Below are 22,557 nucleotides of genomic sequence, written 5' to 3' on the forward strand. Positions count from 1 at the left end.
TTTATGCATAATCGAAAAAATAACTTCACAGGCATGATCAACGAATAATCTGTACTTCAAAAGCCTATAGTATTGGTACGTTTGAAAACCGTTGCAGTGTCCCTTTAACAGTGATGCACTGTCAGCCTTCCAAATTTTTAATTTACTGTCTCTTTGGTTTTGGGAATGTGATCAGGGCAGAAAATGTAATTTTAGTTAGCATAGAACTTACAGGAACTTAAACTGCCTTAGTGCAGCTGCACATGAATAGATGGCATATTTACATTGTTGTGGATAGGAATGCAGCGGCTTGCCACAAAAATTTTGAGAGCACTGTAGAATTAGCAGTGGAGAAATGCGAAAGCCGGAGCGTTGGTGCTTCACATGCTACACTGCGCGCCCCTTGTTGAACACAACCAGCGTTCCGTTGAATGCATCAAAGTTCATTAGCATTCTATAATTGGTTAACAGGAAAGGAAACGTTCAGTATCTGTTACTCACGGAATCCTGCTACAATCATCCTCATGATAGACAAGGAGGATTATGATGTGTGTTTCACGATCCCGGGCGTGGTGTTGTTGGTTAAAGCACTGTGCTGGGGATCTGAGGGATAGATGTTCGATTTCGGGTGGAGACAAGATTTTTGTTTTTCTGATGATGTCATCAGGATGATTGACAAGTGGAATCCCGCGATATCCCGCAAAGAAGTGGGACACTTCTTGCGGACGCTCGCTGCTAATGCACGGACACGCTGGCGAGTCATGAGTCATTGAAGGCTTTCACCTGAATATAGATTTGGTACATGATGCATTTGTCTTTGGCATGCTTAGGTATGTTTGAGCAATCTGAACTAGTTAAAAATTTGGTACAAGTGTTTTAAAAGAAGTCATTCATATTTGTAGCCTTATCTGAGAACACTGCACCTGCAAAGTGGCTGGAACTGTCTTATTGGTTTTCATTTATATAACCTGCAGTCCTAATGGCCATTTAATTAAGCCCTGCTGACGTGTGTGGAGTTCCTGTGGCTTTTTGGAGTTTGGAATGATCAGGTTGTTTTTTTTATTACTCACAGGGTATGGAGATGATTTTCAGGATAGCCATAGCCATTCTCCAATTTTGTAAAGAAGACATACTCCAACTGGACATGGAAGGCATGTTAAGGGTAAGACAAGATACTGTTCACTAACTTTCTTCTTAGATTTTACTTGGCCATTTTTTTTTCTTGTGTTTAGGCCTTGTGTTTTAACTGTCATGTGCCTTTCTGTTTAATGTATTTCTGACTATTTTATATGTCCTTTTGTTGCGCAGTACTTCCAAAAGGAAATGCCAAGCAAGTGTGAAACAGATCCTGATTATCTTATAAACCTGGCTCTGCAAGTGAAGTACAATAGTAAGAAGATAAAAAAGTAAGTATTTTGGCTTTGAGTAATGGGGGTGTTGCTATTGAGCACTCACCTACTTTCCTTCAACATGCATAATCCTGAAGACTCTTGATGTGTTTACTTGGTCATAACAGCTGCCACATGGAGCTTAGTTTGGTGCATGGTGTCTCTTACTGATTACTTTAATAGCTCGATAATTTGGCCTCCTTTAATTCAGAAATTCATATAATTTGAACTTCTGGCACGGTCTTTGCCAAGTTCTTTGCAAATCTATGGCATTGGACGTTCTCTAATTCAAATGCTGTGGGCTTCACAGAGGTTAGTTTGAACGGGCTCCTAAAGTGAGACCACATCTGAGTATGACCAGCGTAGCCAGATATCGTCAAAATAGCCATACTAAAGCCTGAATTTCCTTCTTTCAAGTCACTTTTACATTTCAGACCTGCATGCAGTGGTTGGCATGATGATAAACAGATGGCCCTATCTTTGGGGACAGCTAACCGCATAGCTTCAGCTTCACTTTTCTCACCTTCACACAGTCTTGCAGCTACTGCAACCTTCAGCCGCTTACCATATTTACTTGCATATAACCCGGCCCTGCATATAATTCGCATTAACTTTGAACTCCATGAAAAAAAAAAAAAAAATGTCCTTGCATATAACATGCACGTTTATCTGAAAAAAAAAAAAATAAGAAAGGGCACTAGAAAAATACAGCTGAACAATCTGTGATCATTTTGGTTTCAGAACATTTATTCAAACTGCCACAATGTCACTGGTTATCTGATTCTCACTTGTTGCCACCCTCACTGCTACCATCCGAGGCTCCATCGCCGCTCTCAAAGACGTAGTCGTCCTCGGAACCATCCAAGCTGTAACTGATGGTGCATTTTTTGAAGCTCTTACTCATCAATTCGGCCAGTATCGCTTTCCATGCGATCACGATCCACTGGCAGAGCAGTGGAATATTTGGCCTTCTGACGTGTCCCGTCGGCACGAGGGCGTAAAGGCTGTCGGCCATCTACAGGGCGTATAGCCGCTTCACGCATGTCTTGAACGGCTTGCATGGATGTCATGCCGTCAGGTACCACAAAGAGGTCGGTGCCAGTCTCAACCAGGTGAGCCTTCACCTCATCAGTGCAGTGGCCTCGGAACGAATCCAGCAAAAGCATAGATTGGCCTGCCAGCAAGGCACCTGGTCTTCATTCCCAGATTACTGGGATCCAGTCACCAACTAGGCCACTGTTATCCAGGAATTTTCTTCCGCACACACAAAGATTCCCGGGCGCAGTGGTGTGCTAGGTAGCGTCTTGTGCTTTAATATTATGTACGGGCGCAGTTTAGTCCCGTCAGCCATAGCACATAACATCACTCTGAAGCGAAGCTTGGTATTTCTGCCGGTCAGCAACCTGACTGATATGGAACCCTTCTTTTCCCATAGCCATATCCATTGTCATCTCAAAGTGCACTGGGGACTGATCGGCATTTCCCACCTAAGACAGCAAATAGCTGTGCTTTTTCCGAAGCCTGATGACATATCGATGACAGCTCAACAATTTTTTCTCGTAAGCATCAGGAAGCCGCTGTCACATTGTTGTTTGCCATCGCATTGAAAATCCATGTCGTGTCATAAAGCGCTGAAGCCATCCACAGCTTGCACGAAACTCGCGTGGAAGGTTCATTTCCCGGGCCAGCTTCAGGGCTTCCATTTGAGCCATCTCTGTCGAAACAGCGTGGCCACGACTCCTCTGCTTCTTAATGAACTTGGCAAGCTGTGTCTCAAGGTGGGGGTACAAGCCAGACTTCGGACCACGAAACGCTCGCCTGTCCCAATTCGTTGTTTCAAGAGTATCTTTTTTCTTCCTCTGGTCGCGAATGCACGACTTGTCAATGTCATCATGTTTTGCTACAGCTCTGTTGCCAATTTCTGTGGCAGTGGCTATAATCTTTATCTTCTCTTTGCTGTGAAAGTCTGCCGCGAGTCGCACTCATGTCGCCAAAACAAAGCAGGCTAATAGTGCAAACAGGGTTGACTGATTGTTGAAACAGTGCCTGACAAAAGGCCCAACAGCCGCTGGTTGAACAAAGTGGGACCAATGGCACAGCAAATAAACAGACTATGTTATGGATGTGGCTTTGGCTATGCCGTTTGCTGACTCCGTATCGGCTTGACAAGCGTCGATGACGATGGGGACGGCAGACTACACTAGAGAGCTCGCGCATCGCCGTGAAGCCGACCACCGCCGTTGTGTTCCCCCCCCCCTCTTGGAAAATATATGCAGATAACCTGCACCCTTACCTTTAAACATATTTTTTCATATATATGGTACGGGTTATATGCGAGTAAATACAGTGTCACCCGGCCAACTCAGCCAAGCAATGTGTCATTTTTGATGTGCTTGGCGCTGATGTACATTTCCCCCACTTCCATCTGTGTTTCTTCTATGCTTTCATCACACTGAGACTCTGCACTTGTCTCAAGCTGTTCATTCTTTGTGTAGTGAGTGCTCCTCAGCCCTTGTCATTTTGGAGCAGTTCTGGCTGGCAAGCAGTTCCAAATGTTTTACCAAATATATTTATCATAAATCAAGCAGTTTTCAGTTTTCTTCAGGGTCATAGTTTGAACTTCGGATAATTCAAGCATTTTTTTTTTGGACCCTTGAAGTTCAATTTAATGAGCTTTTACTGTACATAGAGCGCGCAACATGATGTTGCAACATTCAAACGACTGTTCCTGGTTAGAAACAGAGTTGTCTGGTTGGCTTTAATAAAGCAGTGCATGTGGTTTTTGTGCATCACACTTCGAAACTGCACTTTAAGAAAGGAATTAAAAACTCTAAGCCTTTACCCTCTTCATGGGTCAGGCAGAAATGTGTAACCCTTCCTCTTAGAGTGCTTACTTTCGGGTCTACCTTGCTTACTTTTGGGTCTATCAAGACATAAATAAAATTGAAGCAGTACAAAGGAAGGCAGTAAGGTTCATATTCAATAAATACAGAACAACTGACTCACCAACTGAAATAATGAAAAGACAGGGAATAAAAACACTTCAAACTCGAGCTAAAATTGCACGCCTCAAACTCCTGTACCAACTACTTCATCGACACTTAAAAGTTGATCCTGCTAAATACATCGCTTTCTCTGCAACTAGACTGACACGTAATAAGCATTCAAATACGCTAACTGAATATCACTTCCACACTGACTGCTTCAAATACTCATTCTTCCCTTTAGCCACAAGGGAATGGAACAGCCCGAGTTCATCTATTGCTAATTTATCTTCGTTTACTAAGTTTGGAACCGCAGTGGAAGGATATTTAACATATTAGCAAAAAGTTCTTTTATGCTCATATTTTCTGTATGCCGCCCGTTCGATTCTGTTCTTGCTCTGTTCCTTGTCATTTACGCGTATACATGTGAAAACAGTACATTTTTTTTTTTTCTTCTCTTAGTGTAGTGTCGTAATACATGTATAATTCCCGTTCATATCTGCCTCATATTTGTTTTTGTTTGTATAATATGTTTCACCATTTTTGTACCCTATGCATTTTACATTCTTGATTTGCTTTGTACATATGATCATGTCATTGTGTGTTCCTTATATGCTCTATATACACTTCTCTGTACTAACATATGCCCACCTGCAACAATCCCGAATGGGATTAGCATTATCTGTAAATAAATAAAATAAATAAATAAATAAATAAATAAATAAATAAATAAACCAATAAATCAATCAATCAATAAATCAATCTCGCTGGGAAGCAAGTGAATGGTGGAGTTTTGGGAAATGGCACGCTGTGTCAGAGGTAGTGCTGTTTCTTTTTTATGGAGAAAACCCTTTGTGCAGCTATCATCATACAAGCTTTTTGTTTGTAACTAGCATTTTCTTTTGGAATTTTGGGTAAGTGTTAAATATATCATAGAAGGGAAGTAGGTAGAGCAAGTAAAGGTTGTGTGGCTGGTACCTGAGTTAACATTGTTTTACTTTTTTTTTCTAGGCTCGAAAAGGAGTATACAGCACTGAAGGTTAAAGAACATGAAGAAATGATTGAGCTAAGGGTAAGTGTGCTAGAAAGACATCTGCAGGAAACACTCAACTCGATGTTGCATAAGTAGAGGAAAGATTAGTGAAGTATAGAAATTTATGCTCTCTTTATTATGCATAGTAAAAATTGAAGCCTTTTATCAGGCTTATTTTGATCTCAACTTCTGCTATGCAAGCCAAGCAGCACGGTGGCACAAGAAAGATGGCCAGCCGACAGTAATGTGCAATTGTGTTGATAACATAGCAGCAGCCATCATGTTTGTAGTGTGACCTGCAGACTGTGCAGCCGCTAGCTAGTTCCCCCCCCCCCCCCCTCATTTTTTGTTTTGTTTTTACAGGTGCTTGAAAGCCATCATGAAAAACCTTTCGAGATAAGCAATAATGTACACGTAGCATGAAAAGCTAGCTGTAGCATGAAAAGCTAGCTGTAGCTTTATTTTGAGATGTGCGACTTGACAGCGAAGAAAATTTAATAACTGTTTTTGTTGCTTATCTTGGTTGTCCGGGTATTTTTCCCCTTGTTAAAATCAAAAATAGTATGAACGTTTAACACCATGCTACTGTTACAGTTAAAATATACATTGTCTTCATGTCAGTGTAGCATGTTCATCTTACTGGGGTAACAATATGTTGCCAAAGAAGGATGCCAGCTTGCAAGGTAAATGTGTTGCAGGTGTATCTTACAGGCCCTGGCCATCATTAACTGTACAAATTCATGTTGCTTGAGCAACACAGTCATTACATCTGTGGAGTCATCTTTATTGGCTTATTCACACAAATGGAAACTAAATAACCTGCCTGTTTTTTTTTCATCTCCTTCAGAGGCTTCGTACAGAGAACAGGCTTTTAAGACAAAGGATAGAGCACCTCGAGCAGGTAAGAGTTGTGCCAGCCACTGGCTTTCATGTAGAAGGGTAGTAGACAAATGTTTGTGCACTCCACAAAGTGCACCATATCTTGTGGAAAATACAAAATATTTGCATTTGGTTCATTCTTTGCTATTCTGAGTTCTGCGAAAGACTTAATTGAAGAACTTTACCCAACATGAAGGCCCATGGACAGTTGATAATTTTTTATCCATCAAATATGTCTTAATGTTTTTTCTGCAATGTCTTTTGGCAAATGAGAGACAAGGAATTGTTGGAAGCTTCCTGGAGGTTGTACATTTGTGCTTGCAGTTTTCTTCACACAGCCTGCCCACAGTGATGTTGAACATTTTGAGCAAAAAGCACTGGCTACTGAGAACATGTTGGCATTAAACTTTGCATTTAAGCTCCTTGTAGTAATGAATAGACATGGTGTGCAAGTGGTCTTTTTTGTGACACTGGGCTTTAAAGGATTGTAAGTGCGTACAATGTACGCTTGCTGTTCAAATGTACGCTGACTTCATGTACTTTAGAGGCTGTTTGAGAAAGTTTTGGAAGCTTGGCTGGAGCTTGCAGTTCTGTGTCATTTGATGATAGGTAGTTGGATTTCAACTACCTATCATCTGCTGCCAACCAAGATCCGTATAACTCGTGCTATGGTCTTTTCAGTTGTGATGTATGGATGCGAGAGTTGGACTGTGAAGAATGCTGCCCGCCGAAGAATTGACGCGTTTGAATTGTGGTGCTGGCAGAGACTCTTGAGAGTTCCTTGGACTGCCAGAAGATCAAATCAGTCGATATTGTCGACCGTAAACCCTGACTGCTCATTGGAGGGTCAAATTCTAAAGTTAAAGCTCAGCTACTTTGGTCATCTGATGAGAAGAGAGGAGTCGCTGGAGAAAGATTTGATGTTGGGAAAGGTTGAGGGTTGCCGGAGAAGGGGTAGGCAGCAAACGCGATGGTTAGATGGCATCCTCGAGACACTGCAGATGAAGTTATGTGATGTTAGGAAGATAGTGAGAGACCGGAAAGCGTGGCGTGACGTGGTCCATAGGGTCACGAAGAGTCGGACACGACTGAACGACTGAACTGAACTGAGTTGGATTTCAGAATCAATTCTGTTTGTAGTTGTCCAAATTTAAGCTCAGTAGTGATGCTTTAGTTACTGAAAAGTATTTTATGTGCAATTTTGGCTGTTTACACGCCCCCTCTGGAAGTTTTGTCGGTCTAACACACTGGAGGAATTGGAGAAAGTGCTTGCTATCATGTTTTTTCTTTTTTAAGTCTTCATTTTATTTATACATGCTTCACTCTATCTTGGTTTGATGAAACAGTGCGGAGGAGAAAATCCACTGTAGAATATACCATAAGTACAATTGCTTAGAACTGTTTGAAGAGGTAATGCACAGATGCTTAAAATAACAATTTCGGACCATTTTTACAACATGCAATGATTGGCAACATTGTATTACAGTGGTAGCTCATTAATTCGAACCGCAATAATTCGAACTGCCCTATTTAGTCCGTCTGAGCTCCATAGAAGTCTGCGTATAAAAAAGGCTATTAATCGAACACAAGTTGGTTCTGCCACGAGCAATTCGAACTATGCGTTGCCACATCTGGATGGCCTGGCATCCAGCTCATGGCTGGAGAAGTTCTCCTACAATAAGGTAGCATGGTTACAGAGCTATGCACCTCTAAAGCGGGGAGCGAAGATAAAACCAAGTAAAACTCTGGAATAATGGGTGTAGGCACCTTGCAGTGCTGTTTGCAGCAGCGCCGCTAGAAGCATGAAGGCGTTCATGCACTCTAGCCTTGCTTTTCTGCCGTATTATAGCGGGGGCAATTCAGGCTGTTGTCTTCTGTGTCTGAAAGTGGTTTACCGTAACACAGCTGCAAGTTATGTGCCCGTTTCTGTAGTTTGGCCTTGATGGTGTCATCAGAGCTGTGTAATCACTCATAACCAAAAGTTGTGAAGAAGTGGGCGCTGGTACTGTTGTGATGCCGAGTGTGAGGGTGTACAGTTTTCTGTTGAAGCATTTGGAGAAGGCATGAAGGCAAAAATGATATTACCACCATGCGATGAATCAAGTGGACTGTTGTCTCTAAAAGGAAATTGCTGCGTAGAGCATAGGCAGCTAAAGCCAAGGTTAATTTTTCATTTAGCATCAATTGGATAACAGATTTGCTTGTGATGGTACAGGTAGTCTGCGTGAGGCAGTCACTTAAACATGACGGATAACTGTGCGGCCTGTGTTTCAGTCGATAAACTTCTCGTCGATTCCTCGCTGGCACTCTTCCTTCACGGTGCGACGCGTTAGCAGCAGTGTACACCGGCAGCTTGCATGGAGTGCGAGGCTTCACTGCACGATGCACTAAATGGCAGTTGATGAGTGTACATATTAGAAGTGTGTAGAAAAGCCACTACAGCCGTCCGAAATGCCACGCAATTTCGGTCAGTTAGCTGACTGATGCGTGGCCAATGACCGCCGTTGCCGCGGGCTGGCACAAGTTCATAAAAGCAAAACTGAAACTACGTAGTCAGCCTATTAAGGTGGTGTTGCATGAAGCCATTTGTGTTTTGTTGCACTTTCAGTTGCACACACATAAGAGATGCGTGGTCTACTGCGCAACATGTAGTTCAGATTTGAGGAGTGCTAATTTTAACGATCATGTAATTGTAACCGGACGTGGCCTAGCCAATGCAAGACCCGTAGCATCTCTCCGATGCCACAGCCCTACATGGGCGTCGGCTGGGACTGCACCGACAGAAACATTTTTCCGTATTTGTGAATTAAAGAGGCTCGAATTTACCAGCATTGAGCTGTAAGTCTCGGAGGTCACGCGGAACAGACAGCAAGCAGCCATGGCCACCACCCCACTACCCTCCGGCGCCACCGGCCGCCACTCTGGTCGCGTAATGGTTTGGCTTTACCCACTCTTCCATGGTATTTCTTCCTTCCATGGTATTTCTTTGTCCCTGTTTTGGATGCACACAGCAGAGTAACTATGCCAACCTGTAGCGGGGGCGTTTCTTTGGCCACGTGCTGGGTGCCAGACACGGTGCCACATAGTTTGAATTATTAATAGTGGAACCGACGCGTTCGAATTAACGGGCTTTTTTGTGCATAGACCTCTATGGAGCTTGGCCGGACCAAGTAGTATAGTTCGAATTATCTAAAAATTTGAATTATCGAGGTTTTAACGAGCCTTCACTGTAGTCCATGGTACAATAATGGATGACTTTAACATTTTCTTGTCACCACCCAGGTACAGACACAATGATAAGAAATTGGAACAGCAGAGTATGCATGTGCCACACTATTTTTTATTTTCTTCTATCGTGATAGTACGTAGTACAGTATTCCTGGCAGTCTACAAGAAGTGGTCAACATCCCAGATGCAGTACAGCCAACTGTGTGCATGCGGCAAAGCACAGATGGGAATGCGAAAAATGGTCACTGTCGCACTGTTCTCGTCATAAAAGCAGGCGACCATTGCTCAATTTTTTACGCAATAAATTTATCATAATGCAAATGCTTCTTGTCAGTTTTATCAAGGCTATTCAGTAATTCACTCTTTCCTCTCATTTTGTGAAGTTCAAACTAATGAGCTCTTACTGTATTTGAAGTATTAATTTTTTTTCTTTCTTTTTCGAGTTTTTGTGTGGTGAACAGCAGCTTTGTCAGATAGACTAATATGTAAGGAGACTACTGGTAGCAGTATGAAGAACTTCTGCGTTATTCCCGACAGGCGTGCTAAGTTAAGCTTGACGTTCACTTGTACAGGAGAGCTCTGCACTGGCTGACCGTCTTATCCAAGGCCAGGTGGTGCGTGCCCAGGAAGCAGAAGACAATTATATCATCAAGCGGGAGCTGGCTGCACTTCGCCAACAAGAACTCACTGTGCAGCAAGAGCTTCAAAAAGCAAACAACCAGATAAAGGAGCTACATCAGGTTCGCCACCTTTTTTTCTTGCTATACATCTCACTGCACCCACTTGCTTATTATACAAGTTTTTCTTTGCAAAGATGGGAGATATTTTGAGTTGCACATTTCTTTTCATAAATCAGTACTTTGTTTAAGATGCTTTTCGCTGCTTTAGGTTTTTCTTGCTGGAGGTATCAGCAACCTATACTATACTGTGGAACCCACTTAAATCTGTACTTTAACAACACTTCAGCAAAAAGAAAATCATTACTTCTTGACATCAGTGCATGTCCCATATGAAAGGCCCCTCTATTTGACTCTTGATTTATTTAGTGTTGAACACAAAATTACATTGTAAGCCCATTAACAATGGAAATAAAATTGGCTGCTAGTTTGTGCATGTGCCTTGTGTAATATTCATGCAGCTTGTTCTCGATCAAAGCTATGGATCAACTAATCTAGTAGCAAGTACTGCTAAGCAGCATGCCTTATGTAATGGTCCCTACCGCTTCTGTACACTCTTTTATTTTGTGCTTGGTCAGCGCTCCTCTGGTTTCTATCCTGGGTGGCATTTTTTTCTGCATGCTTTTTTTGCTCGTTCATATGATGCAGCAGCAAACATTGTATGCTCACTAGTGGTTTGTTTAAATCTGCATACCATTTTCTCGCCTGCCTTTGCTAATGGCATGTGCAGCTGGAGTTGACCATGTCCACATCTAGAACTACATTGTACCTTGTCAGAAAGGGTACACTTCGCAAAAAGGCGGTGAGATTTCGGGTCTTTCGAAACCTTTGTAAGCAAAGCATACAGCATGAACTTTGGAATTGAAATCATTCAGTAACATTTTTTTTTTTCTGTTAGTGGCTTAATACACATATGTATGTCACTGCATGGGCAAAGCGAGCACACCACGTCTATATGTGTGTATTTTTCAGGAAGTATCTGTAAGAATTTGGCTGTTCACTAATGACTGCATATTGTATCATGAGGTCAGTAACACTAATGACCAGGCCCTCCTGTATCGTGCGCTAGCGAAAATAGGCACATGGTGTGAAGAGTGTCAGATGAGATTAACTCAAGGAAAATTGTCTTTGACTCTAACGGTAAAATTTAAAAAATGAATATTTTGTATAGCTTTAATTTCAGATGCAATGACCACATCTCCTGCATTGCAAAAAAGGGGCTATATGAGAGCTGATATACATGAGGTGAAAATTGTAGCGTTCATCCTGAGATAATAAATTACTAGTTTATAAAACCTTTATCGGCCTAGTCTTTCAATTTGTGTCCATTGCATGTGATCTCCACATGCAGACAGACACCAGTAAACTTAAATGTATCCAGGAAAAAGCTGTTAGATTTACATATAATTTTTACATTTAGCGTACACGTTGAAGTTTGCTGGTTTAAAATGACAGGACTGGATTCCTTACAGCTGTTATTCTGATCACTCGGAATACCTAAACCACTCTTTCATGGTAGGCTTAGGATAAAACAGATTTCTATTTTCAGTCTGTTACCAGGATACTCATAAGTGTTCTCATGATTAAAAAGAAGATTTTCCTGTCGTACCAAGTTTTGGAGCAGTCATTTCTTCCCTGTACAGTCAATAATGGAAGAGACTTCCAGTTGAGATTGTAGAGCCATCAGTAGGGGCATCATTTATGTCTCAGCTTTTAAATTCCATTTGATATAATGCCGACAGCTCATGCAAGTTATTCTCTCATGCCCTGGCCTCTAAGTATGTGACAGTTTTTTGCGAAAGGTGGCTGTCACCGTGTAGGCAACGCTTGTTTGTTCATTTTTCCTTTTGCAAAGTGCAAACAGCATTGCTTCTTTTTATTGAAATATGTATTAAAAATCTTGCACAATAATTATGTCCGTATTGTTTGATAATTTTTTTTTCTTTTCGTGAAATAGTTCTTGGTACTGACTTTTAAATTTACAACATTGTGTTTTGCAGTGCATTGCTTTTGTATTTCGAAATCGGTATTTTATAACTATTGTCTATGTCCCACTCTGCTTACAGCCTGTCTAGCCTATCTAGTGTAAGTAGGTTAGCAGTAACAGGTAAATAAAATTGGAGGCTTATCAAGGTTAAGCCCAGTGGATGCGAAGCATGTTAAGCAGCTGCCTTAGTGTGGATGGGGCTAAGTAACGGAGACGTGGTTTTAGGTTAATCGTCGTAGGCATCTTGACCGCATACACGCCCGGCGCAAAAACGCTGGCGCGGTTGCGGGCACAGAGACTGACGCGATGGTGGGCGCGCGCCACTTCATCCTTGGCGTGACGTCATATATCACGTGATGCAGCGATGCTGGCGCCGCCGCCGCGTCGCGCGCGACGGCGCGAACCGAAGCGTGGAGGCCTCCGCCGGGCGACGTCCAACGGCGCGATATGAGGCCCCATCTGCAGCCGGTGTGACGTCATCACGTGACATCACATCATGTGATCTCACTTCAAGGTCAATGGTGGCTACCGCCGGGAGGCGACCGATGGCGCGATATGAGGCCCCATCTGCAGCCGGTGTGACGTCATCACGTGACGTCATGTCACGTGACCCCACTTCAGGGTCAATGGTGGCCACCGCCGGGCGTCGCGCAAAGGCCCGAAACCTACGTTAATATGCTTCGCATAATATATTAAACACACGTGCGCATTAAACGTGTGTGCATGTGCGTTTGCGTGCGTTCAAAGCAAAGCATTTAAGTTATGGAAACTAGCATTTTGTGCTTTCCATTTTTTTTATTGCTTAAAATAAAGTAAATGGGATTGAACATGTATTTTCTGAAATCTGTTCTGGGGCCTTCATATGATTTCACGGGATTGTGTTGTATTTGAGTGTATGAAATCTGCACAAAATAATGGGCTTCCAAGCATAGTGCAGCATAGGCAGAGCACATCGCTTGTCTACCACTGAAGCAAATGAGAGGACAAATATTAACAGCACAGCAAACAGGACACAGAAGAAGCAGACAACATGGCGTCAGTGTTGAGTGTCTTCTGAGTCCCATTTGTTGCGCTGTTGCTATTTGTGTGACGTACCAGCTGCCCCGGCTAATTTCTTTCACAGTGAGAGGAGGAAATTTCCTCTCTTTGATGTTGGAGTCACCCTCCTCGTCCAAGAAAATATATATTTCCTGCAGTAGAAGATAAAATCTACTTTCTGCACACTCTCGCAATGGCTCAACGGTGAAAAGTACCATGCTGTGGGGAGGGCAAAGGTATGGAAAAATGTGAATGTAGAAAGGGGTAAGTCATGTGATTAGATTGCTTGATGCATGTGACAGGCATGTGTGGCATTTGTGAAAGTTGAGTGTTGCAGAGGGTGTCACATTGCTGATAATATATAAATTTGGCACCGTTATTTGATTCAACAGAACTGCTTCTGTTGCAGGCTCAGACACAGCCATCATCGTTGGACAGTCAGACAGAGGATCTGCTCAAGTCTTTGCAGGATGAATTGGTGGCTGTGAAGCTGCGTGAAGCAGAGGGCCAGGAGGCAATGCGTAGCCTCCGCCAGAGGATACACGAGCTCGAAGAGGTCTGTTGCAGATTTGTACTTCTTACTTACTGTGGCCGTAATGCTTGATCATCCATCACAGCTGATTAAAGAGCTGTTATTTTTGCTGCTGAAGAACTCTGTTGCCGAACCTATACTACAAGCAGCAGTAATATCTTTTTGGGGTGCAATTTCTCGGACTTGCTGCATAATGGCGGTTCAGGCTGAGCAGCTGTGCAAAGCAGTGTAGTTATGTAGGAATAGTCCGTGCTTTGCATTGTCAGCATCTGAATGCTCAAAGGAAACCTTGCTTTTGAGTCACTGCCATGTTTCCAGAGCGAGTGACATCAACATTGCCTTTCTGAATAATAATAATAATTGGTTCACAGGAAGGGAAAGGCGCAGTATCTGTCACACTTACTCTGTGGACACCTGAACGGCGCCGTGAGGGAAGGGAGGAAGGTGGGAGTGAAAGTGGAAAGAGAGAAAGGGGAGCCATAGTGGAGGACTACGGAGTAATTTCGACCACCTGGGAATCTTTAACGTGCGCTGACATCGCACAGCACAGCGCACGTTAATTTCGACCACCTGGGGATCTTTAACGTGCGCTGACCTTTCTGAATGGCCCTGCACCAGATTTTGCACTAGCGCATTCTGTAACGCCATGCAGTTTTAGCCATGGCAGTTCTTCAGAAATGTAGTTGGCCTTGCATCACATATGATTATCTCCAGTCCTGATACTTTCATGCACCTTTGAAAATACATTGATGTGGTTACTCTGCTAGATGATGTTAACTTATCAACATTGATATGTCCTGTTTTATTTATGCGTAATATTAGTGTTCTGTTTCAAGGCTTTGTCTACAGTTCTTTTTTGTTAGCTTATCCTATGCCTATTTTTTGTTTACAACATATAATTGTGTAAGAACTATCAAATGTAGGGGACTTGGCTGGCAGTAATTTGAGAAAATAATAAAGAAAAGGAAGGATGGGGGTAAGGGGGTTGTTGCAGTTAGAATTATTTTACGTGTATATAGTTTGCCCGCATAGTATGTTCTGCTGGAAGTTAGACAGTAGGGACACTTAGATTAGTGCTACTGATTAGCACTGCAGTCAACCACTACCACATGCCGTCGGCAGCGCACGCACTGATTGTCCCTGCATGCTGTATCCGCCGGCATTTGGCAGGAACAGGGCGCCATCTGTTGCCCTCAGGGTTATCTGCACATGTGTACCGACACTCACACAGTAGTGGTAGACAGTAGCGGTAAGCAGTAGCGCTAAACAGTGAGTTCATCTTGTGCGCTCGTTATCTGTACCAGAGATGGCAAAACATTGTCAGGGTGATTTGCTGCTCCAAAAAGAAAAAAGGAAGGTGAATATGGGGTCTACCCATGTTGGAGGCATGCTTCCTTGCTGCAATCGGCCACCTTCCCACCCGATACACCTGTCGGCCCTAGACCCAGCATTCTACTCTTGTTACCAGTTTGGCATCACACAATAAACTCATATTAAAATGAACATATAATATAAGGGAAGTGTATGGAGTATTGAGCTATGTGAAGGCCACTTCTTTCCGATGGCCATAGGTTGTATACATCGAGCGCCAGTCCATATAGTCGCCCAAGCCATCGTTCCTGTTAGTAAAGTGGAAATGTTTGGAGGGTCTTGTGACAAATTTCATTCAGTGATCAGGAGCAGCCAGAGCAGCTGCCTGAATCTATGAAATAGCAAGCTTTCTACATAATCAAGGGACCATACTGAACCTAATATCTGAGCCCAAGTCACTTAAATTGAAACATGGTGTTCTGTATTCTTAGATTGCTGAATAGAATATGCCATTAACAGCCTAGGGCAAATTCTAATAGACAGTCTGGAGCACCCTCCAAATCTGTGATGGAGCAACATGTGTAGGGAGTGCTGATCCAATCAGAACTCAGGATCTCGATTCAAATTGCCCATTGAAATATATAGTTCTTTGGCTTGATGGAGCAAGAAAACTTGCTTTAGTTCGTCAGTTGGAATGTGCCATCAGTGTCACGTGACGTTGACGAGTAAAGTGATCTCGGGACCTGTTTTACTCTGGGTGGATAGTATAGTGCCCTTCTGTGGTGCTCAGTGGTTAGGGTGCTCAATTGTCGATCTCAAGTGAGTTTGATCCTGACCGTGGCGATTGCTTTTCGGTGGAGGCAAGAAGCCAGGTGCCCATGTACCGTACGACATCATCAGTGCACGTTAAATGACTTCAGGTGGTCGAAATTTCCGGAGCCCGCTGCTATAGTGTCCCTCACAACCACATGTGTACCATGATCTTTGTAGTGTTAAACATTAAAACCAAACCAGTCTCGCTGAATAGTTTGCATTGCTCATTGGGCACATATATCATGTCGTTCATACTTTTATTGAATCCTGTACCGGGTGTTGCAGGTATTTGAGAATACACATTATGGGTATGGCCTGTGCATATGTACCGTATAAACGCGTTTAAGGGCCACACTTTTTTTTCAGATTCGAGGGCTAATTTTTAGGGTGCGGCCCATATACGCGACATACGAAAAATATTTTTTCAAGTAAAAACAGACTGAGTAAATGTGTGGTGTTTAGTCGAACCCAGATATATCGAATTTTGGATATATTGAACTCGTGGAATATCCCCTTGAAAATACCATGTAAAAGTATAGGAAAGCCGCGTCATATATCGAACTCAATTTGACCGATCGTTCGATATATTGAACTCCGCACCACGCACTGGAAAGTATGCCTTCCCCAAAGGCGATCGCATCACCCTCTGCCGTTTGTCACGGGACGTTTTCAAGCCATGCGCGGAAGGAATGAGAGGGGACAGTTCAGCGACGGCTGGTCTAGGGCAGCACCGAGCCCATTCCCCAAAGGTGCGTGCATCTGCGGTTATCGTTTCCCGTGCGCAGGCACGTGACGTTTGCAAGCATGTGAATGAACCAGAGAGAACTGGTGGGAATGAGAGGAGAAAAACGCAATAGAGCGAAGAGCAAGGGTGTGCCCATTCTTTTGCCGAGCTATCTCTCTTCCTCTCTCCCGGCCTTCGTTCGCAGTAGCATGTGCTACGCGTGCGCCAAGCCAGCTCGGCCCGTTTTCAGACAGAACATCTGACGCTTTCTCCAGCGTGTGTTGCGAACCCTCTGTGCGCGGCGGCTGAAGTAGCTACAGTGCCTGCAGACGTTAAGAAGCGGCAGATCTCTCTCTTTCTCTCTTTTTTTTTTTTTTGCGAGAGTCGTTTATTTTTATCGGTGTACCGTAAGGAGCAGCATTTTTTTTTCTTTTTTTTCTTTTTTTTTCTTTTTTTTTTGCGGGAGTTATTTATTCTTGCATGTATGAATCGGCAAAAGCATGCGGTCAGCTGCGATCATGACACCGGCTTTTAGAATTTCTTGCCTCAAACAGCATTTGCAGCTATCACGCTTTCCAATGATTTTGCGGCAGTGGACTACGCCTGCCCCAAGCGCGGCGTAATAAATCGAACCAGGCTTGTGCAATCAAGCCATCATGGGCACTCTGCTAAGTTCGCTCTGCGCCACCTAGGAGCTATCAAAAGATAAACACACCCTGATGTTATCGCTGTACAGAATCTTAGCACGCTGCCAAGAAATGAGCTTTGGATGAGACGACCAAACGGAGTGAAGCGCGTCATCGACATGCAAGCGAAAACACTCGCGATTTTTGCCGCGGCGACACGGAAACCTTGTTTTGAGCTGCCACGGTGGCTCAAACGGCGAGAGGGACGCAGTTCTAACAAGTTGGAAATTTTTCGCTCTCTTGTTGCCGCTCGTCGCTGAGATCGCTCAATCGCTTGCATGTGAGCGAGCTGGCCATAGCGCTCTTTTTTTTTTTTTTTCTTTTTTTTTTTTTTTCTTTTTTTTTTTAAATTCTTGGGTGCAAAAATGGAGGGTGGGTTCATTATGCGAGTGGGTTGATACGCGACAAATACGGTATTGTTTTTTCGCATCGTACGTGCCGTCACAAGCCAATTTCTGTATATTCAATTATCGATATATAGAACTATTTCGCGATCCCCTTCAAGTTCGATATATCCGGGTTTGACTGTATTTACCATTCAATTGTAACTTTCGGAGTCTTCCGACTCCGAGCTCCACTACTTTCAGTTTAATGCCTGCCGTGCAGCTACCAATCTGCCCGTCGTGCTAGAATGACAACACTCAACAGCAGTTCGCGAAAAATAAAGCAGAGAGCACACAAGATCCGCAACTACGGCGTGTGACCACGCCATCACTACTCACGTGCCTTTGACATTCGCATATCAAAGTCAGCCTTCTAGAACACTGTAGCCGGGTATAGAGTTTAGCCGGGGCTGGCGATGCCGATTCCCATATGGATTGCGGAAGTTCGCGGCAGTTAGAAGATATGATAATGATGATGACCCACGACCTTTTGGCGCCATCCGTAGGCGGCATTTAGAAACTCCTGTGCGCATGTATTTTGAAGGCTATTTCAGCATGGGTTGTGGAAAGTTTGGGTGCGGTCCTTAGACGGATGTTCTTTTTTTAGTGCGTAGCACTACTAGCCGCAATCACGGATTTTGCTGATGTCTGTCCGAAGCCGCTTTCTCTCTCTTTGTGAACTTGAAGTGGAGAAAGAGAAGGTGGCTATGCGCGCGTCTCGCGGCTCTGCATTGAGGAGGTGGAGCGGCCGCAGAGCCGTAGAAACCGCTCTCTTTCTCTGTCCATCCATCTCTCTGTGAACTTGAGGAGGAAGCGAAAGTGGTGACGCCTGCATCATGTGACTTAACACTGAGGGGGGCGGAGCGACCACATGATGCACCCAATTAGACAGTAAGACAGTGAGAGAGGGGTGTGCCAGTTGCAGACGTGGCGGTCATCGCTGGGTAACGTTGCACAAGCGTGTGTGCATTTGCTTAGCGTCGCAATGGATGAAGCCGGGCCATCTGGTACTGCGGCGCAGGTTCGCCGTGCTCGACGTGCTGAAGTACAATGGTTACGAAGGCAGAACCGAAAAGCCGGAGGCTCATAAGTCGACAGTCGGAGGAGACGCGGCCGTTTGGACACTCAAGTTCACACAAGGCGGCAGCAAGCTGATAGCGGTCGAGCATAGATCACCTTCGGAAGTGGTATAGGAACATATGGAAACTGGAGACGCGCTTCGACCGTGCCGCGAAGGAGGCAAACCAGAGCAGCTAAAAAGCACAGCGTAAGCACAGTGGTTGTGGGTTCGGCGCTAACTGCTCTGTCTCTGGGTTTGAGGGAAAAGGGTGCAGAGGCTATAAATCGCGGCGAAACATGGGCTGGCGAGAATGCGCGGCAGAAGGAGCTGCTGTCAGTGTCTTCTCGGGAAGACACCTAGACATACGTCCCTTTGAAACCGCCGCCCATGCGCAACCGACCAAGGGCAGCGATCGGAATGTTTGGGCCTCAGGTTTGTGTGTTGCGTGTTTTGGAAGCGCAAGCGTCAGCGCTGTTTGTCTGTGTGACTGCTGGCCACCTCTTGCGTGAGCTGAGGGAAGATATTGGAGAGAGTGTAAATCGCAGATGTGTGTGGTAACGCATGAAAGGTATAACGGGGATAAGCGGTGCTACGCACCTACTTCGTATTTGATTAACTATTCAAATCTACTATATTTTTTTTTTCTTAAATTTTTACTTCGGGAAATAGGCGGTGCGGCCCATACACGCGTTTATACGGTAGTTACAAATCCATTTTTGTTGCAAGCAAACATGGAGAAGCCTATGCTATCTGATGAAATGATGAAGAGTGATTTTATTGATTTGGCATGTGGTCACCTGTAAATTCTCTACTTCTGATGGCAATTCCTTGTGGTCTGTAGGTGTCACTTTGTTATCAAGCACCTGTCACCCTCAGTACTTGAAGGATTTTTCGGGGCTGCACTAATTTGTCATAAAAATGGATGTCACTGTATAAAAGTGGGGAGGAGTAATCGGGATTCTGTTGTTGTCTGACAAAGGTAACGGAAAGATGCTGCTCAATATTGCAAAAAAAGAAGTTTGACCCTTGTACGCATATATACTGTATAAGATGCTCATGACTTAAATGCATGCCCAATTTTGAATACTAAGAAGGGTATGGCTCTATGCAGAGCAAAAACCTTATGTATAAGATGCCACAAATGGTGAACTCTCAGACAATTAATTCCTTGCCACTTGTGAAATATTAATCCATTGCATCTTCAAGCAGTCTGCCATCCTTGATGATTTGGATTTGTTAAAAAAATGCTGAGTTATCACTTTTTCTATCTTGTTTTATTGAGTCCAGAATGCTTCAGCATTTGTGACTGTGTGCAAAGTTTGACACCTAGAGCACTTTGAGAAATTCAGGAAATCTGCTTTAGTGGCAGGCGGAGCTTGATGATCATGGTGCACAACATGCAGCATGTTGTTGCTGAGTCGAAATAGTAGGAATACCAGAGTGGAGGCTTGTAAGCTCATGTTACTCTCGAAAATTGTGCTATCGATCAAAAGACTTACCGGCATCGGTAGCAACAACTGTGCTGAAAAGACATCAAGATAAGACTGGGCACTGCTCTTGGCCTCGGTCATTTTAATGAGAGCAGTGAACATTTTGAATAGGGCCTTAAATCATTGTCAGCAATCTAGAATGTTGTAGAAAATGCCACGCATGATCACGACAGTTCCAGAGCATTCTGATCACATCTCGTGTAACAAGCAAAGTAAGGCCAAGTGACGGTGTCTATATAAAAAAAAAAAAAGAATGAGACAGGATGCTTTGCAGCAATGCAGTTACTGTGCTTACTGCTTCCTGCGACAACTCTTGTAAATGCATGAAACTGCTCCTCTACCACCAGGGGTGTATTTGAAGATGAATCACTACCACACTATCTTGCCACTCAGGGCTGTCATTGTCATTGCATGCGGTGTAATGCTCAACTATGTTGCAGAGGCTTCCCAAAAATGCTGCTTGTTTAGCAAAACTGCACTAGTGAATTTCATTCCATTTCAGTTATTTGAGGAGGCAAACATTGGATTGTGTCAGTATGCGAAAGGCAAACGATAGAATAATTATGATATTTTATGTTGTTGAAGAGGCTGGCTGCTATAAGCAATATGTTGTATGCTTTAACTGGCTTGCCCTCTGTGTCGAACTATCTCCAGGAAAACAAGCGGCTGAGGGAAGCAACACCAGACGACAGTGTGGCAAATCTACAAGAAGAACTGATAGCGGTGAAATTGCGAGAAGCTGAAGCCAATCTGTCCATGAAGGAGCTCCGACAAAAAGTGGCCGACTTGCAAGCAGCTTGGGAGGTACTGATGAAGCTGGGTGCACTTGTAGTTTCGGAAGTGTCCTTGCAAACTATTCCATGCCAAAGTGGTTGGCAGTCGTGAATGTAGATCATGCAGCCTATTTGTAGCAATTCAGGAAAAGGGCGCTACACTTGCTTGTTGACTGCCTTCACAATGTATGCTGACAAAAGTAGTGCATTGGGCACGCTAAGTAATTCTTAAATTTAAAATTGCAAAAGGATTTCTAGGTATACCTTTCGTGAGTGCCAAACCCTTGACACCTCAGAAGAATTTCTAGAAAATGATAATTGTAACAGTGCAATCAACCTGTTTTGACTGCTTTGAAAGATTAAACTTTGAGGACTTAGTTTAGTTCAGTGTGAAGTCTGCTTAATTCATCTGTGAAAAATTAAACATATTAATCACATATAGTGGGAGTAATATGCAAGACCATTGAACCTGATTTGAATCTTTCTGCAGAAGCACCGCTCTGAGAATCCCCACCAGTCGGACAACCAGTCGACGCCATCCCGGTGGAGTGGCAACAAGTCACAGGTGAACCAGCTTCAGGAAGAACTGATGACTGCTCGACTCAAGGAAGCTGACGCTACTGCTGAGTTGCGCGAGCTGCGTCAGCGAGTCATGGAGCTGGAAACTCAAGTGAGTTTTTCTCAAGCGCACTTAAGGAAACAAAAAACATTTGCTGCCGAGATTTTCAGCTCAAGTGATTGCTATGGCATTGAGAGTTAACAAAACAACCCTTTCTTTGAAACAGAAATGGATGGAAGGAAATTATTGTAATGAATAGCTTGTAAGGGTGCGTGAATTTGAAATTTTGTTATACAAATTGAATACGGATGTGAGAAAAAAATTATTTTCAATATCAGATGTCTAGTCGGCGGAAAAAAAAGAAAAAATTAAATGTAGCACGCACTGTTTGTTTCTCTTATTTCAGAATTCACATGGTATTTGCTAATACAGTTGAACCCGGATATATCGAATTTTGGTTATATCAAACTCGCAGAATATCCCCATGAAAATCTCATGTAAAAGTATAGGAAAGCCGCGTTATATATCGAACTCAATTTCACCGGTCGTTAGATATATCGAACTCCGCATCACGCACTGGAAAGTGTGCCTTCCCCAAAGACGATCGCGTCACCCTTGGCCGTTTGCCGCATGACGTTTTCAAGCCACGCGCGGAAGGAATGAGAGGGGACAGTTCGGCGACAGCTGGTCTAGGGCGGCACCGCGCTCATTCCCCAAAGGCGCGCGCATCTGTGGTTATCGTTTCCCGCGCGCCAGCTTGTGACATTTGCAAGCCATGTGCGTGAATGAACCAGAAAGAACTGGTCGGACCAAGAGGGGGAAAACGCGATAGTGCGAAGCGCAAGGGTGTGCCCATTTTTTTGCCGAGCTATCTCTCTCCTTCCTCTCTTCCAGCCTTCGTTCGCAGTAGCATGCGCTACGCATGCGCCAAGACAGCTCAGCCCGTTTTCAGACAGAACGTCTGACGCTTTCTCCAGCGTGTGTTGCGAACCCTCTGCGCACGGCGGCTGATGTGGCTATGGCGCCTGCGGAC

At 43.8% G+C, this 22,557-nt stretch overlaps 1 protein-coding gene across 4 annotated transcripts in view; it reads left to right on the forward strand.

Moving 5' to 3' along the window:
- LOC146204954 (ecotropic viral integration site 5 ortholog-like) overlaps positions 1–22,557 on the forward strand; it is a 235,032-nt gene that overhangs the window by 181,348 nt on the left and 31,127 nt on the right. For all 4 annotated transcript variants that reach the window (XR_014704094.1, XM_084589640.1, XM_084589639.1 and 1 more), the window contains 8 exons: positions 1,052–1,141; positions 1,288–1,385; positions 5,363–5,423; positions 6,232–6,285; positions 10,064–10,231; positions 13,603–13,749; positions 20,847–20,996; positions 21,456–21,635. Coding sequence is in view for 3 of the 4 variants with exons in the window: in XM_084589640.1 (XP_084445766.1) it covers positions 1,052–1,141; positions 1,288–1,385; positions 5,363–5,423; positions 6,232–6,285; positions 10,064–10,231; positions 13,603–13,749; positions 20,847–20,996; positions 21,456–21,635 (948 nt within the window). In the remaining variant the exon portion in view is untranslated. The remainder of the gene's footprint in view (positions 1–1,051; positions 1,142–1,287; positions 1,386–5,362; positions 5,424–6,231; positions 6,286–10,063; positions 10,232–13,602; positions 13,750–20,846; positions 20,997–21,455; positions 21,636–22,557) is intronic.

This window comes from Amblyomma maculatum, chromosome 1 (genome assembly GCF_055883805.1).
Source record: "Amblyomma maculatum isolate TAMU_Amacu chromosome 1, ASM5588380v1, whole genome shotgun sequence".
In the NCBI taxonomy this organism is placed as follows: domain Eukaryota; kingdom Metazoa; phylum Arthropoda; class Arachnida; order Ixodida; family Ixodidae; genus Amblyomma; species Amblyomma maculatum.